The sequence below is a fragment of the Scleropages formosus genome, chromosome 18, assembly GCF_900964775.1.
Source record: "Scleropages formosus chromosome 18, fSclFor1.1, whole genome shotgun sequence".
Classification (NCBI taxonomy): Eukaryota; Metazoa; Chordata; class Actinopteri; order Osteoglossiformes; family Osteoglossidae; genus Scleropages; species Scleropages formosus.
In genome coordinates this window covers 15,169,641-15,184,844 of record NC_041823.1, presented here as the reverse complement: position 1 = coordinate 15,184,844, position 15,204 = coordinate 15,169,641, and the positions used below count along the sequence as shown (strand labels likewise).

The 15,204-nt window shown below is 40.4% G+C and overlaps 2 protein-coding genes across 8 annotated transcripts in view; both read right to left on the bottom strand.

Annotated features, from left to right (window-relative positions):
* Positions 1–482: 482 nt before the first annotated feature.
* bola1 (bolA family member 1) lies at positions 483–6,471 on the bottom strand. Of its 6 annotated transcripts, XM_029259791.1 has the most exons (4): positions 6,323–6,403; positions 5,884–5,885; positions 3,142–3,198; positions 483–1,448 (listed from the first exon to the last, which is right to left on the bottom strand). In XM_029259791.1, exon 4 carries the CDS (start codon positions 1,399–1,401, stop codon positions 955–957), a length of 447 nt encoding a protein of 148 aa, XP_029115624.1. In that variant the 5' UTR covers positions 1,402–1,448; positions 3,142–3,198; positions 5,884–5,885; positions 6,323–6,403; the 3' UTR covers positions 483–954. The 6 variants fall into 6 exon arrangements, 5 of the variants coding, with proteins under 5 accessions (XP_029115624.1, XP_018595198.1, XP_029115625.1 ...); XM_018739682.1 differs by lacking the exons at positions 5,884–5,885; positions 6,323–6,403 and adding an exon at positions 6,410–6,471; XM_029259792.1 differs by lacking the exon at positions 3,142–3,198.
* A 2,256-nt stretch (positions 6,472–8,727) lies between these two features.
* Positions 8,728–15,204, bottom strand: part of sv2a (synaptic vesicle glycoprotein 2A) — a 34,884-nt gene continuing 28,407 nt past the window's right edge. For both annotated transcript variants that reach the window (XM_018739740.2, XM_018739741.2), the window contains exons 11-13: positions 14,470–14,673; positions 13,517–13,676; positions 8,728–12,782 (exon numbers count right to left, since the gene is read on the bottom strand). In XM_018739740.2, the coding sequence (XP_018595256.1) occupies positions 12,599–12,782; positions 13,517–13,676; positions 14,470–14,673 (548 nt within the window). In that variant the 3' untranslated portion in view covers positions 8,728–12,598. The remainder of the gene's footprint in view (positions 12,783–13,516; positions 13,677–14,469; positions 14,674–15,204) is intronic.

Here is a 15,204-nt window from a genome sequence, read left to right as displayed (position 1 = left end):
TTTTAATGCAAAATGTTGTGTCTACTGTACATCAACTAACATTTAATCTATATCTCAAAATAGATTACATTTTCTCTTAAATAAAACATATGGCCATAACAATGCAACATACACCAGTCCTTCCCTTTTGGGATCTTTGCTTTTCTCAAGAACACACTTTTGACCGAGGTGTTAGCACGCATTAACATGACTTTTAAAAGTCATTGCCTTAACCTAAGCTTATTAAAAAAGGGAAATTGCTGCCCTCACGTGGCCGAAGATGAATAAAACGCCATTAACTTTCATTTAGTTTTCCACTTTATGCGTATATACTGTATAAACCTGCAAAAAGGTTGATACATTAAGTATGACATTTAGTGTTACCTTTACAGTTAGTTGTACAGTTAAATGTCAAAGTGGTAATGAAAAATTCAGCTTAGTTACCCAATTAAGAAAATGTCACTAACATCACTATATAACAAAGCAGTAAACAGGCTGAGAAGTACAGTAACTCGGAACAATGTTTTATTGTCATAACTATCAACATTTTTAAGACAAACAAAATATGGACAGGTTAACTCATTAAAAAAAAAAAAAAAAAAGAATCATCTTTGACAATGTCAGCATACACCAGTGTCACATTCATCCTTTTTTTTTTTTTTTAAAACAAATTTACCAAAGCAAATATGTGACAAAACGCAGTTGTTTTAGTGGTTTCGCACAAACTACTCTATTCAGAGAATTTCATTGAATTCTAAGCAACATAATAAACATATGCTGGGGAATTCAATATTTCCAAATCAGCTTCTCAAAACACAACTTTTCAAACTGTAAAGTATTAAACAGACCTCAAACTCCTGTATTGACAGAACCCATGTATAGCCACCTCATCTCCATGTTTACTCCCATGTATCTAAGCTGTGACCTTGAGAATCCTACAGAGCTCGGAAGAGTTCTGTACCAGTGTAGCCTGACTCAATCTCGACCTGCCTTCAGTTTGTCAGCCACACTGCTGTCTTGCTTAGAGCCACCCAGGCACGGTGGGCTTTTAGCCAAAGTGGGGTCTCCTTGCCACTGCTGGGGTGTTTTGGCCTGGATGGCCAGTGCATGGATGCAGTTGCTGAGCTCGTCCTGCAGCACTTCATTGACCAGACGGTGGCGCTGCAGCAAGGACAGGCCTTCAAAGCGCTGACTCACCACTAGCACACGGAAGTGTGACTCAGAACCTGGTGGGACCGCATGCATGTGGCTCTCATTGAGAACCTCCAGGTGCTCCGGAGCCAGGACCTGGGTCAGCTTAGTCCGTATGGTACGCTCAACTGGATTCTTGACATCCATCTGAGAGCGGACAGGAACAGCGCGGCAAGCAAGGGTAAGGACACGGAGAGGAGATCGAGTGCAACAGAGGACACGAGGCAGCATCAGAAGACAGGACTGATGGCACACCTGGACAGCACTGGAAGCTCACCCTGTAGAGAAACATCTCATCATTATTTTCTCTGTCACTCTGACCAATAGTGGCAGGTCTCAATGTGAGAATATTTAACACAGCGAGAACATTCAAATAAAATATCTGCATTTCAAATTAAGTAACACTGACCCTTGATTTGACGCTTAACATTTCAGTGCGTAAAAACACTGGAGCAAATGCAGGTACAGTAGCTCAGGTGTCATTTTTAACCAACACATTCCTGTTGAAAATTTGCGGGGATAAATCACAGCATCTTAATGAACACACACACACACATTTTCAGAACCGCTTGTCCCTTACGGGGTCACGGGGAACCGGAGCCTAACCCGGCAACACAGGGCGTAAGGCCGGAGGGGGAGGGGACACACCCAGGACGGGACGCCAGTCCGTCGCAAGGCACCCCAAGCGGGACTTGAACCCCAGACCCACCGGAGAGCAGGACTGTGGTCCAACCCACTGCGCCACCGCACCCCCATCTTAATGAACATTTCTGAGAAATTCTGAGGGAAAATGAACAAAGTTGTTTCTGCTAATCAAGTTAAATTTTTAAACAACATTAATACTGAGATAAGAGAAATAGAAATAAGTTGAGACAGTGGTCCTCAGATATTCCAACTTTGGCCTTAATTGTTGTCAAATAACTGAGTTTCCGTTTTTCACATTTTGTTTGGTTTCACCAGGCACAAATTTCAAGCAAAAATTTCATGTAAAAAAAATTTGTGTTAACATTCTTTCCATGTCATCCACAAGCTCAATGGAATTAGTCTTTCAGAGGAAATTTCAGTCCAATCAGTGAAGGACAATATTCTTGAAAACATTTCCACGCCAAATGTACTGTGTGACTGATCACCGTCTTGCTTAAAAACATATTTCTGTCCGAAGCGCAGCGATGTCACAGATGGCATCAACTTTTTCCCAAAACATTTTTGTACACATCTTTTGCCCTTACTACTGCAGTTAAATCTAGACTGCCACCTCTGTCGGTCGCAGAGCCTTACACATTCCTCATCTCATCTGACACTTTCTACTTTCAGGGCCTTCCCACTCTCCTCCCACATGTTGTTCTGGCCATTACTCTCAAAACAGGAATTTGCTTTCATTGCTAAAGTGAACGCCAAGTTTGCTTGTTCAGACAGTAAACTCCAGCCTTTTTGTTGACAAAGGATTAGGCAGTTCATGCAGTAAAGCTGGGCATATACACTCCTCACAGCTTGTGTTGTTACATCAACTCCAGAAAGCACTTCTGGGTTTGTACAGTACTCAGATCTATATTTAAACAAAAGTTACCTTTAAACATATTAGATGGAAGAATATATGCTTTGAGGTTCAAACACCATCTTTTACAATGTACCTGTTTGATACAGTTATAATTAAGCTATTTGATTATACCATTAAAGTTTTAAAATAAAGTTCTGTAAAAAAAAAAAAAAAAAAAAAAAAAAAAAACTTGGACAAAACATTTTGTGGAGATACACATATCCTTGAACTGTTTTAATTTTAAAAAAACTGACCTCATGTACAACACACTACAGGAAAAAATGCACCTTTAATACATTTTAAATACATTACAGTTGGCTTGTATAGTTCAGTATAAAAACTATTACAGAACATTTTGACCTTGAAATTAAATGTTTAAAATACTTTACCACAAACAAAATATTTTAAAAAATACAGTAACAAATACCTCTTACCTTGTAAAAAAAGAACCTTGCTTGTCATGAGCAGATGCAGGTCTTGTTTTAAGTTAGCTGGAAGAAGAGAATAGAAGGAGAGAAGGTGGATCATTTGGATCCTCACCATCTTCAAATCTCTCAAACACCTCTTGTGATTCCCCATCACTAAGCATAGAATCACATTCCGCATCAAGCTGGATAACATGCACATCCATAGCTTCTTCTTTTTTCCCTTGAAGAAGCTCTATCACTCGGACTTTTGTTTGCTTTTCTTTTTCCAGTTTTTCTTTCTGAAAGCTTGAGGGTCCAGGAGCAGGCATGTCCGTAAGTGGCACACTTAATTTTTCTTACAAAAAAACAATCATTTAATGCAGGTTGAGCATGTTTATTTTTTTCCTCCAGCAGAAGTTTGTAGCAAGATGCTGCATCTTGCACAATTCTCGAAAACTGTATAGCTCTATCACAAAATGGATCATGATGCATCACTATTTCTTCCGCAGCATCAATGTGCTCTAATAATTTTTTGACCACAGCAGCAGCTAACTTCTTTGCGGTTCCTCCTTCTTCCTCAACACTCTCTTCTTCAAATGACTGCCCAAATTCCTCCAGCTCCTCATTAATGAAAGCAACACTGTCAGGCTCAATCAACTCTTCTACATCCTCCTCCTTAACATTGATTCGTGCTTCATTTGTGAGCTGTACAAGTTCCTTGTGTACTTGAGTCTCATCATATCCTTCAAACTCATACAAAGCATGAGGATATGCAGTTCTCCAAGCGTTATTAATATGTTGTTGTGTAACAGCTTGCCACCCTCTGCCTATGATGTATACAGCATCTAAAATTGTGAAGTCTTTCCAAAATTCTTCAACAGTTTTGTCACCATCACCTGTTGCAGCAATCAATTTTTGCAAAGTTTCTTTATGGTAATTAGCCATGAAACAGGCAATGACGCCTTGATCATGTGGCTGCAGTACACCACAAAACGAATCTTTCAGCAGTATCCTGAAGTCCATGTTCTCTTCCTTGCAATAGTCACGCAACTCAGGAATTGCATGATCAACAAGATATTCCTGAAAGATTTGTTTTGTTGTCCATGCCTTTTGGTGGGACTTCCAAACAACAGGAAGCAGGGACTTGACAACATTTTTCAGTGCTCGTGGGTTTTCAGAACGATGCACCAGCAAAGGTTTCAACTTCTTATCACCACTAGCGTTGGCACCAAACAACAATGCGACACGTTCCTTGGCTGCTTTCAATCCAGGGGGTGTTTTTTCTTTTACAGAGTTATAAGTCCTTGTAGGTATCTTCTTCCAAAACAGTCCTGATTCATCCATACTGAAAATTTGCCTGGGGCTATATCCACCTTCCTTGATTATCTTTTCCAAGTATTCTGGAAATTTTTCAGCAGCCTGGGTATCAGCGCTAGCAGCCCTCCCTAGGACTCTTACATTCTTAAAGCCATGGCGCTTTTGGAAGCGATGAAACCACCCACGGGCTGCCTTAAATTCTTGGCACACAGCAGCTTCTGCAGGAGGCATTTGTTTCTTTAAGTTGTCATATAGTCTAAGAGCTTTTTCTTGAACGAGGCCAAGACTTACAGGGATATTCCGCACATGGTGGTCCTGCAGCCAGGCAGCAAGACGTTTTTCCATTTTCTCGAATAATTTCTGGTCTCTCCTTTGTTATTCTCATCTCAGAATGCTTGGGACTCACAGCAGCCATCTTTTTGGTCACATATTTTTTCTGAATGATGGTCCTTATACTTGATGGAGGAAGACCAAGACAGCAAGCAACATCAATGGATCTTTCACCTCTTTCAACAGCATTCACAATTTCAATTTTTGTGGTTAATGTAATGCTTTGGCGCTTCCTCTTAAGAACAGCATGAATAACATCAGCAGAACACTTGGGTGACATGTTGGGGTGGGGGGGGGGGGGTCAAATGGGAATAAGGATATTGGATCGGATCACTCCAGACAAGACAATAGCTCAACTCGCATCCGACAGAAAAAGTAGAACCTGAACCTGCATTGAGATACCCAGTGCGCGATGATCTGTTCGGTAAACATACCACATGCATCAGAATCATTAACTCCAGATTCAAAAAATTACATTTGAGTTACACCTTGCTCTTTTTTAATAATCATTACTTACTGCAATAACTTTCCATCCCTACACTGATTATACAATTACGCAGTATATGTACTGTTGTGTAGTTTAATATTTACACTATACTACATATTACTAAAAATGTTCACGTTTCAAAATAATCCTTAAAACAACATTTCACATTAAAAAATAAGAAAATACATGTTTTAAGATTTTAAATGAAAATGGCTACTGCAAGAAATCTGAGTCACACGGCAGGTATAGCATTCTATTTCCAAAGGCGAAGCAGATCCAACATAAGACATGTCTCCAATATTTCAGATGTCTTAAATCAGGCCGTCCCGATTTTACTATTCCAAACTCTTGGGGTTTTCTTTGCTAAGGATAAGTACATAAGTTGCCTCGTCCTCAGATTTATTCATCGATTACAAAAATTGGTGACCAGTTTTGCTTTGTAATTTGAGAATATTTTTATTTTTTAAATTATCAAGATATTCGATATTGAGCCTGGTGGTTCAAGCTCATACAACTTCAACAAAACTGCTGATTTAAATAAACACGAAATGCCATGGCACCTGACTTCGCTGTAACCGCATGTGCTCCAGTACTTTTTGCACTGTTACTACTGTACACCCGCGCGGCTGCGCCACTTCTCACACGTGCACGTTGTTCTCGCGCTTCTCACAGGCTGAGGCCTCAAATGGACTGAAAATCAGGGCCCGGAACTAAGCGCAGTTTCGCCTCAGCGAACCGAGGTCCGAGCAGGAAAAGCAGGTGACGTGACGTGTGTCACGCTGCCTTGCTTTTCCCGGGGTTCACATGACACTCGGTATCTTACCAACGTCTGAAAGGCCAAGCCTTGTCTTACTCCAAGCTAATAAACTGTCTAGCAGTACTTTACCAGGGCTGGTACTACTAACTACTCTCTGAAGAAGGCCAGACTTGCAGAGGCGCAGACGAGACGTACTGAGCGGCTGCCTGTAGTATAAAATTTGTCTGGTCACACAGAGTCACAAGCTACAGGGGATTAGCAAGAAGCTGTCAGCAAGACATCAATACACACTTGCTCATAACTCTACGCAAATATACTTTTTTTAGAAAAAGAAGCACTTATATTTAGTTGCATCAATCTCGTAAGGCATCATAAAACCTGTTCACTGTAGCTACTTATCTCACCGTTGCTGAAGTTCAGCTGCGGCTGCGCACTTGTAAGCGAGAAAAGCGCAGGACGCATGCGCAGACCTTGATTCGAGGGAGTCGTATGTGGTACTGGTCTTTGTAGTTTTTAGTTACCGTGAACCTGGATGAAGAGTACTTGTTTTGTCATTAATGGTAAACCTGGAGGTGCAGTGGCGCAGTGGGTTGGACCACAGTCCTGCTCTCCGGTGGGTCTGGGGTTCGAGTCCCGCTTGGGGTGCCTTGCGACGGACTGACGTCCCGTCCTGGGTGTGTCCCCTCCCCCTCCAGCCTTACGCCCTGTGTTGCCGTGACCCCGTATGGGACAAGCGGTTCTGAAAGTGTGTGTGTGTGTGTGTGTGTGTGTGGGGGGGGGGGGTAAATCTTTTGACATAACTTTAATAATCCAAATAATTCAAATAGTTGGAAAGTAATTAGCATGAGTTCATTTAATACCTTGAGTCGTTGCACTGGTTTAATATACTTATTCTTGTACAACTGTTGTGGATTTTATTTATTTTGTTATTTTTTTTCAGTGCACATTTTGTTGTTATGTGCTATGTCTCTTGCTATGTGTCATGTTCAGCTACTGTGTGTGAATTTCCCTCCGGTGTAGAAAAAAGTATTATCTTAGTTTTCCAGATGTTTCAACATGAACACTAATAGCATGCAGTGCTCCTGTGTATTTGTGTGCTCTCCAATTCCAAGGAGTATGTAAATCTCAGGATTTACACTGTCTTTCCTCCTGCCCTTCTGCCACCCTTAGATCACTGCTCTGCAAACACACAGAACCCATGTCCTCCTGGTGTGGCTCACTCCTGAACGCTTGTGTATGTTTGTGTCTACATGGCCTTCGGTGTTTATTCAGCTTTTATTAAGAGCAGTTAGTAATATAGTGGTTAGAGCTGCTCCATTTCAACCTGAAGGTTCAAGGTTACCCTTGAGCAAGGAATTTACCCTAAATTGCTTAAGTAAAATTAGACTGCTGACAAATGGGTAAATAGTTTTAGGTAACTTAACATTGTAAGTTGCTTTGGAGAAAACATCAGCAAAAAGAATAAAGGAGTGGTCTGTATACAGTACTGTTTAAACACTTACAAAGGTACTTTGTAGTACTTACAAATAGTAACTTGTACTGGCTAATCAGGAAGACTTGCGCGTCAACACAAATACAGGATTTGTTCTGTTTTGTTATCCTGTGTCTTCATTGAAGAGGTCTGTATAAATGCATCCAATTTAAACAAGAAAAGAAAGAGAACACTCATCGGATTGTTTATTGAACCTTTATTACTGCATGTTATCCGTGTATTTTATTCAGTTTGTATTAGTTTAACTCCACTGCGGTACTGGGAAGTTGAAAAGCATAAGACTGCAGATTCCTGTATGTTCAACAAATAACCCAAACCAAAAAAACTCACATAAACTGTAATACAGTACCTTGAAGATATTACATTAAAATATTTTTTTTATATCTAGTAATAATTACCATTTACACATGTATTCACATTTTAAAACTGTAATTTACAAAACACACAAATTAAAGACAGCATACGATAGTATTCAGTCAGTTAGGTTGTTTTTTTGTCTTTTTTTGCTTTTGCACATACAAGAACATACAAACACCTACAACTTCTACAGCACAATACAATGATTATGTTTAATTTTCAGTTATGTTCAAATAATGGAAATGCATTCATACCTGACAGACCTGGGGCTTCATTGTGGAGAACCTGGTTAAGAGACGATTTACTGAACCTTTAAAGTGTGAAGAGCCACAACTTCACCTGGGGTGGTATACACCTTTTCAGTGTGCTTCATTTCTGTAAATAGGCTGGGCAGTGCAGAGCAGAGAAAATATTCCATCTGTTATTGCTTTGATTACTTGTGCGCCTGTGATTATTACTCGGTCTAAATAAAGATGCAGTAAAGTGAGGACCGGTAACAGCCATAACAGGGCAGCACAACATATACTGGAAATACATCCAGTAATAGTCTGTGGAGCGTCACTGAGATTTCCTGGGTTTATATTACCTATGGTGTGGCTTCATTACACATAATAGTGTTTGAGATCAGCATCTTTTATTACTTACATAAACCAACAACACATAAGATAAAAGATACACACACACACACACACACACACACACATTTTCAGAACTGCTTGTCCCATACGGGGTTGCAGGGAACCAGAGCCTACCCGGTAACATAGGACGTAAGGCCAGAGGGGGAAGGGACACACCCAGGACGGGACGCCAGTCCGTCGCAAGGCATCCCAAGCGGGACTCAACCCCCAGACCTACTGGAGAGCAGGACTGTGGTCCAACCCACTGTGCCACCGCACCCCCCGATAAAAGATATATTAAAATGATATTGGCGCATGTGAGAGACATACTTTAATATTGAAATTCATTTCTTGCTTTTAATTCAGTCATAAGAATAAAACTTCATTACTAATTCTCTGCTCAGAGATGATATTAAGGGTAGTAGCTTTTTAGTAGACAAATTGTGATATTCATTATGGCAATGATTTGTTTGTGCTTCCAAAAAGAATGAGTGTCTAATTTGCAGCAAAACCTGGGACTTTAAGCCTTTACAAAAATAGCATCATAAATGGTTCTACTTTCTTAAGTGTAGATCACAAAGTGTTTTCAATTGTTTATAGGGTTGTTTCTTCACTTTTACGCAAGAAGAACAGCAGTGAACTACACTTTATTTTTTACCTAGTGCTAAAATGGTAAGCTAATCAGATCAAACATAATTCATTTGGCTAGATAAAACAGTAGTCTTTTTTTGTTTGGTTGAATTGCCTGGAGCCCTTTGGTACATTAGTACTACTTACATGTGCTCTTGAATGTTTCCAGAGTAAGAAGTGGGGTGATATTGAAATGTTGCCTTGTGCAGTCTTTCATTCTGTGCCGGATACGGTGGGCTGCTGTATGATTACTCATCATCCTGCGAACTGGCAGTAATGCATACGTGTGAAATTGTCTATATCGCTTGTATAATTGCTTGTGTCATTCTGTGTAGCTGCTGTCTTGGTCAGCACAATTTCTCTGTTTGTTGGACTGCAGTTCATGCATTAAGTTGCAACAAGAATATCAATAAAGATGCTGGAGGCTATTTGCGGCCACATCAGGTACTGGAATATGTAACTTTTTATATAAGAATTATAGTTACATAACACATCCTTAATCTGCAAATGTGATGTCTTTGCAGCACCTGAAATACATCCACCATTTCCAGCATGTTCTACTAGATGTATTTGTTTTTTTCCAGATGGTATACAAGGGGGGGGGGGCTGGGCTCAGTCAAATGTATGAGCTGACCATGCAAGTCAGCAGCCTCTATACTCAGATTCTTTAACCTATATTAGCTTTTCTGTCTATTTACACAGGTTTAAATGAACTATAAAGAACTTAAAAAAACTGTATGGACTTGTATACATTTTCTTCATAAATCTGAGTGCACTGTTATATCCACTGTAAATATGTACAACTATGTTTTGAAAGCAACGATGCAAGAAGATGAATTTAATTTAAAAAATATAACTTTCTCTCACTGACTGTATGAAAGAATTTTCTAGACTGGACTAATTTAAAAAATTCACTGTTTCCTTAATAGTTGCAGCACATTCTAGAATTAACAGCACAATATTTCGTGAGCAAACACTGGTAGGCTGCAATGTAACATCTCCCTGCTTATCACCTTCCCTCTTTTCCCGGAGTCTGTAGGAAATCATGCAAAAATCCAAGTTTGTGACACTGCAAGGAAACTGAACCAGCTCAGTTTGCTCAGCTGGTACAGCAGTAATCGTGACTGCCCACTTCATATATTTAAAGAAGTTATACTCCACAGCAGGTAGATTATCCAACTGCCATTAGATAACGCCAAAATAAAAAAATTAAAGAAAAACATTTTTAGACAAAAATGCAGTCGATAGGCACCCATGTACTCTCACACACACACACAGTTCTTCCGTATAAACATATCTCAGGTTTTCATTTTCTTGGCACAATAAGTCGGACAAAAAGCAGACAAAATCTGGCTGTATATAGGAACTGATTTTCAATTAAACAGCTCAGCCTTTAAAGCTAAACAAATAACCAAATAAACCAAAATAAATACATATAAATACATAAGGAAATTTGTGGTCCTCCTACATGACGCTGACCAAAAGTGAATCGTAAACTCAGCACTTCTGCTAAATTTATACAGTATTTACTACCAAAGGCATTTACTTTACTCCGGCTCCTTGAATGTTCTGTTACTAACTAGTTTTAATTCACAGATTTGTATATATGCAATGTTACACATACACTTGCATGCACACAAATAGCCATGGTTGTACACTATGAATTCAGTTGAATTTGTTGTCTGTGAAACATATTTTGTGGATTTGCCTGTGTTTTCTTTATCTGTTACAAGTACATGAACAGTTCTACTCCATAATGTATAATGTATCTACAGTATGTCACTGTGTTTTGGTGAGGCAGAGCTATACGTACACAGGAGAGAGAGAGCGAGAGAGAGAGAGAGCACAAATGAGCTGCACTTTTAGCTTGGCAATGATGTTATTTTACAGACTATGAATTATTGCCCATTTTACATTCCTGCGTACAGCTCCGATCACAGGGGTGTGTAGCAAGCTTAGAATAACTGTTCTACCCCTCTCTTCGGCTCGAGAAAAGACGCGCCTTTACTCAACCTCCACTCGGCTACTGTTGGAAATCTCGACTTTCGTTGTATTTTTTATGTGCATGGACAATATTTAAAGGTTCCGTCTAGTATTAGAATTCCACGTCATACTTTGGAAATAATTTCACAAAAAGTTATGCATGATAAAAAGAGGTTCTTTTTACATGGGGATTTTGTGACAAGCAATAATTTGTGCCGTTATCTGTAATCCTTTCCCTTCATTTGTATTAAGCAAACGGGAGAAAAGTAACAATTCATAGGACGTAATTTGTTCGATAGAGCAATATCCTGGTTGCACTTGTGTTAGACAGAACCATTATGTGCTTTGAACTGAAAATGTCATGCTTGTTCTGTAAACATATATACCCTGTACTCGAACAGAAAAGATTCAGGATACCACATATGGACTGTATCCCAAAGAAACAAGACATCACCTTCAAGTACATTTAAAAAACATACCAGTATACAAAAAAATCCGAAGACCTCACCATAAGCTCACCGACTATTTCTTTTTTTTTAAATATGCATGTCTTTTAAAAATGATCAGTAACATTAAAATGATACAAAACATATTCAAAGTGCATGTGGAATGTTCTAGATCTATTAATTGGCAGTTCCATTTCTGAACAAGTGCAGTCCCTCTGATGAAGGCATGAACTGAAACAAATCGGATAGCTTGATAGAGTCAACTGTTTCACACTAAAAAGGGGGTGAACAGTTTGATTCTGAGCAACAACCACCTTGAAGGACTGCAATTTCAGCAGAGTTCGTCTCGGTAGCCTACTGGTGGGGTGGCTTTTTATGAATCTGTTTAGAGATCTGTATGGCTCAGCTACCAACTAGCCCACGGTTCGAGGGGCAACTTCAGTTGTGCTATTTTTCTCTTACAGAAAGTGCTGTTGAATGGCTATAAACTAATGGTAATTTTGACAGTGCTGTACAACATATGTGATGCAGTAGTACTTCGCAATGAGTCGGCAAACATTCCTCTAGACACAGCAGACATCCCATGACGTTCTCAACTGTTAAGATTCGAAATGCAAATATAAAAGCAGATGTTTAACATCACGTATGTATAGGTGAATAAGTGAAGATATTTTCACTTAGCAGTGTTCTAAATTCCTTAGAAGTCACCGTTTTTACTGCAAATCTTACACAACCACAGTCAATGAGACAGTTATACTATTGCAAGCAAGAACTGAGTGGAATAAAACAATGTCGATGACATTCAACATTATTTCAAGAAATAACTTGCCCAGAATTTGTTTAAAGGGCAACTGATATGAAAAGGAAAGTTGAATTAATATGAAATTAAGTTATTTCACCTTAAACTGTTATACTGATGGCAAAGAGAGTTTTAGGGCAGACATTTCTTGAATGCCCCAAGTGGTCACCTAGGACTGGACCAAGGCTATGGGCTTTGGTCGCAGTGAGACCACTTTTCAATGTCATTCTCCCTCTATGGCCCCCCCACCCACCTCGCATGACAACTAACTACTGCAGCACCTGACCCCTCGTCTCTGGCAGCTTGAGTGCCAAGGAGCTGCCCGCAGCCAGCGCCCCAGAGGCGAACATGATGGGCACGGCCTTGGAGATGCCCACAAAGGAGGTGAAGATGCTGATGCCCAGGACTGCAGCCAGCTTGCACAGCGCATTCAGGAAGCCAAAGGCTGTGGTTCTACACAGATGGAAAGGAACACGTTGACTTGTTTCGCAGGGTGACATAATCGTGCATCATTTATATAGTAGCACTGCAGTTTATTTAGAGCTGTTTTTAAAAATTCTTGTATATACGAAATATGTTAACATGTGATGATTTGTACCTCGTTTCTTGATTTCATCAAACAAAATTCTTGCATCGAGCAGCTATAGCCACAAGGTGGGGCTATTACATGAGAGCCCATGTTACATCACCTGTTGCGGTGCAGTTCTTTGTGTGTGTGCGTGTCTGTGTGTGTTTTAGAGGACAAGTGCAACATCCTATGGCACTGACACTACTAGTAAAGTGCAAAATAAAACAGAGGGCAAATACAGTGCATGAAAACATTTCAGAAATCTTGACAAAACCCGCAAGAGGACCGGTTCGCTTCAAACACAGCAACAGTTATGGGACACGGTTTTAAAGCACCTGGCACAGAGCACCAGCAAAAGGCATATTTTAAAACGGTCATCTTTTCAGCATTTTCCTGCAGAAGACCAGCTGCTCGTGTATCGCGGACGAAGAAAACACATCTAGCAACGCCCTCGTGCAGCAGGCCGCGCAGAGTCGCATCCAAGAGGTTGCAGGGCTCTGAGTTTGTACTTTTGAAGAATGCGCTTAACTTGTTCGGAAGGGCTTCCACCTATATAATGGGAACATTGGGCCGTTTAATGAAGGAGCATAAGAATAAGAGCGTACGAGAGTGGTTTCACCTTTTGTCTGAGGGGTACAGCTCAACCGTCAGAACATCCAGGGCGTTCCAGGAGGCAATGCTGATGCCACCAAAAAGGCAGAGCAGGGCAATCATGGCAGACTCACTGCTGCCAAATGACAGGAAGAAACAGCTGATGCAAGATATCATACTTGAGCCCGCTGTGGAGGAGAGAGACAGAACGGCGAGAGCAGATGGAGGAGAAAAGTGTTAAATATGACAAATGGAGAGAGTTCAGCGGCTCTTAATATAAGCGCATTCATAATCAGGTGGTTGACACACATTTATATTCAGCTGAGAAACAATTAAAAACCTGAACTGGAAAAAAACGTTAAGTCTGGATGATGCATCTAAGGTGCATTTGACCGAAGTAAAAATCCTAACGTGCATTTCTCGTTGCGCACCGCTGTACTCTGACCAGAAATTTTCACGAGTCTGTCATCTGCCGGGAAAAACACACCTCCTAAAACACGACTTTGGACGAAACATGATTTTTACACTGTTTTTATTAATGTGCTACCTATTAGATTAAACGAACAAACAGACACTGACATAGTTCTTTTGCACACATTATTTACCAAAATGGTCTCTTAATAAAACTGCCTTTTATTCTTTAAGTCTGGAATCCTGGTAAAAGGACATGTAAATATAAACATAACGAATAAACGACTCCATTTCCGTCTGTGTCTATATTTAGATTCGAAATAATACAAAAACCAATACTAGAATTTGATGGCACTGCATTGCAATCATCTGTGCAAAAATTTGGTGTTTCTAATAGGCACTCAGCTCCAATGTTGGAGGGTTAAAGGGCTTGGTGCTGTATGCCTCCCGGAGGTGACAAAAACACACTGCCGCTGCTTAAATGAGCTCTGTCATTTCACAGCCCTTCCGAGAGCCCTAACCCCAACCCTAACCTCGACCCTAACCCCAGCCCAAGTCCCTCCTACTTACCCAGCATCCTCAGTCGTCCAATCTTATCCATGAGCAGGGCGGACACAATGTTCCCTGGCAGCACGGCTAGCGTGCCCAGGAAGCTGACGAAATAGATCATGTAGGCGTTGTTTTCATCGCTGAAGTCCAGCATGCAGCCCTCCTTGTTGTGTAGGAAGGTGCTGTTGATGAGGCGGCTGTTGATGAACCTGAACTCAAAAAGGTCTGCGGAAGAGGGAGGTTTACTGGCCTCTGGCCTATCTTAAGAGGCATAATAAATGTGGGGAACAATTCTAATTCTACGTAAGAGTGCTTTGAAAAGGAGAATGTGCACTGGGCTGGATGACGCATTTCTCATTGCGTCTCAACAATAGAAGTTCAGCCCTGATATGGCCATATATTTCTAATTGAAAAGGACAATTGTCTGTAACTAGGTAAGTCTACAGTGATTTAATTAGCTGCAACTAGTCAGGCAGAAAGATATTCTGCACCATTTACGCTTTTAAATCAAAGTTAGCCTCTGGTAGAGTATTTTCGGTTTTATCCTGATCGCTGTGGTTTAATACCAGTTAGAACCGGTGTCACCACCCATATTCTCTGAGCATGCAGGTCTCTGATGACACACACCTCTCTCCCGATTTGCTGTGAAAGCCGCACCGCGTTAAAGCAGGTTTACAACTCGGAAACAAATCCATGCATCATACATAATGCAGGCCATGCTCTTTCAGAATGTCTTTTCCATGTTATAACCTGGAG

Excerpts from the sequence above, each read along its gene's own strand:
- bola1 (XM_018739682.1), bottom strand. The coding sequence starts at position 1,401 with ATGCTGCCTCGTGTCCTCTGTTGCACTCGATCTCCTCTCCGTGTCCTT.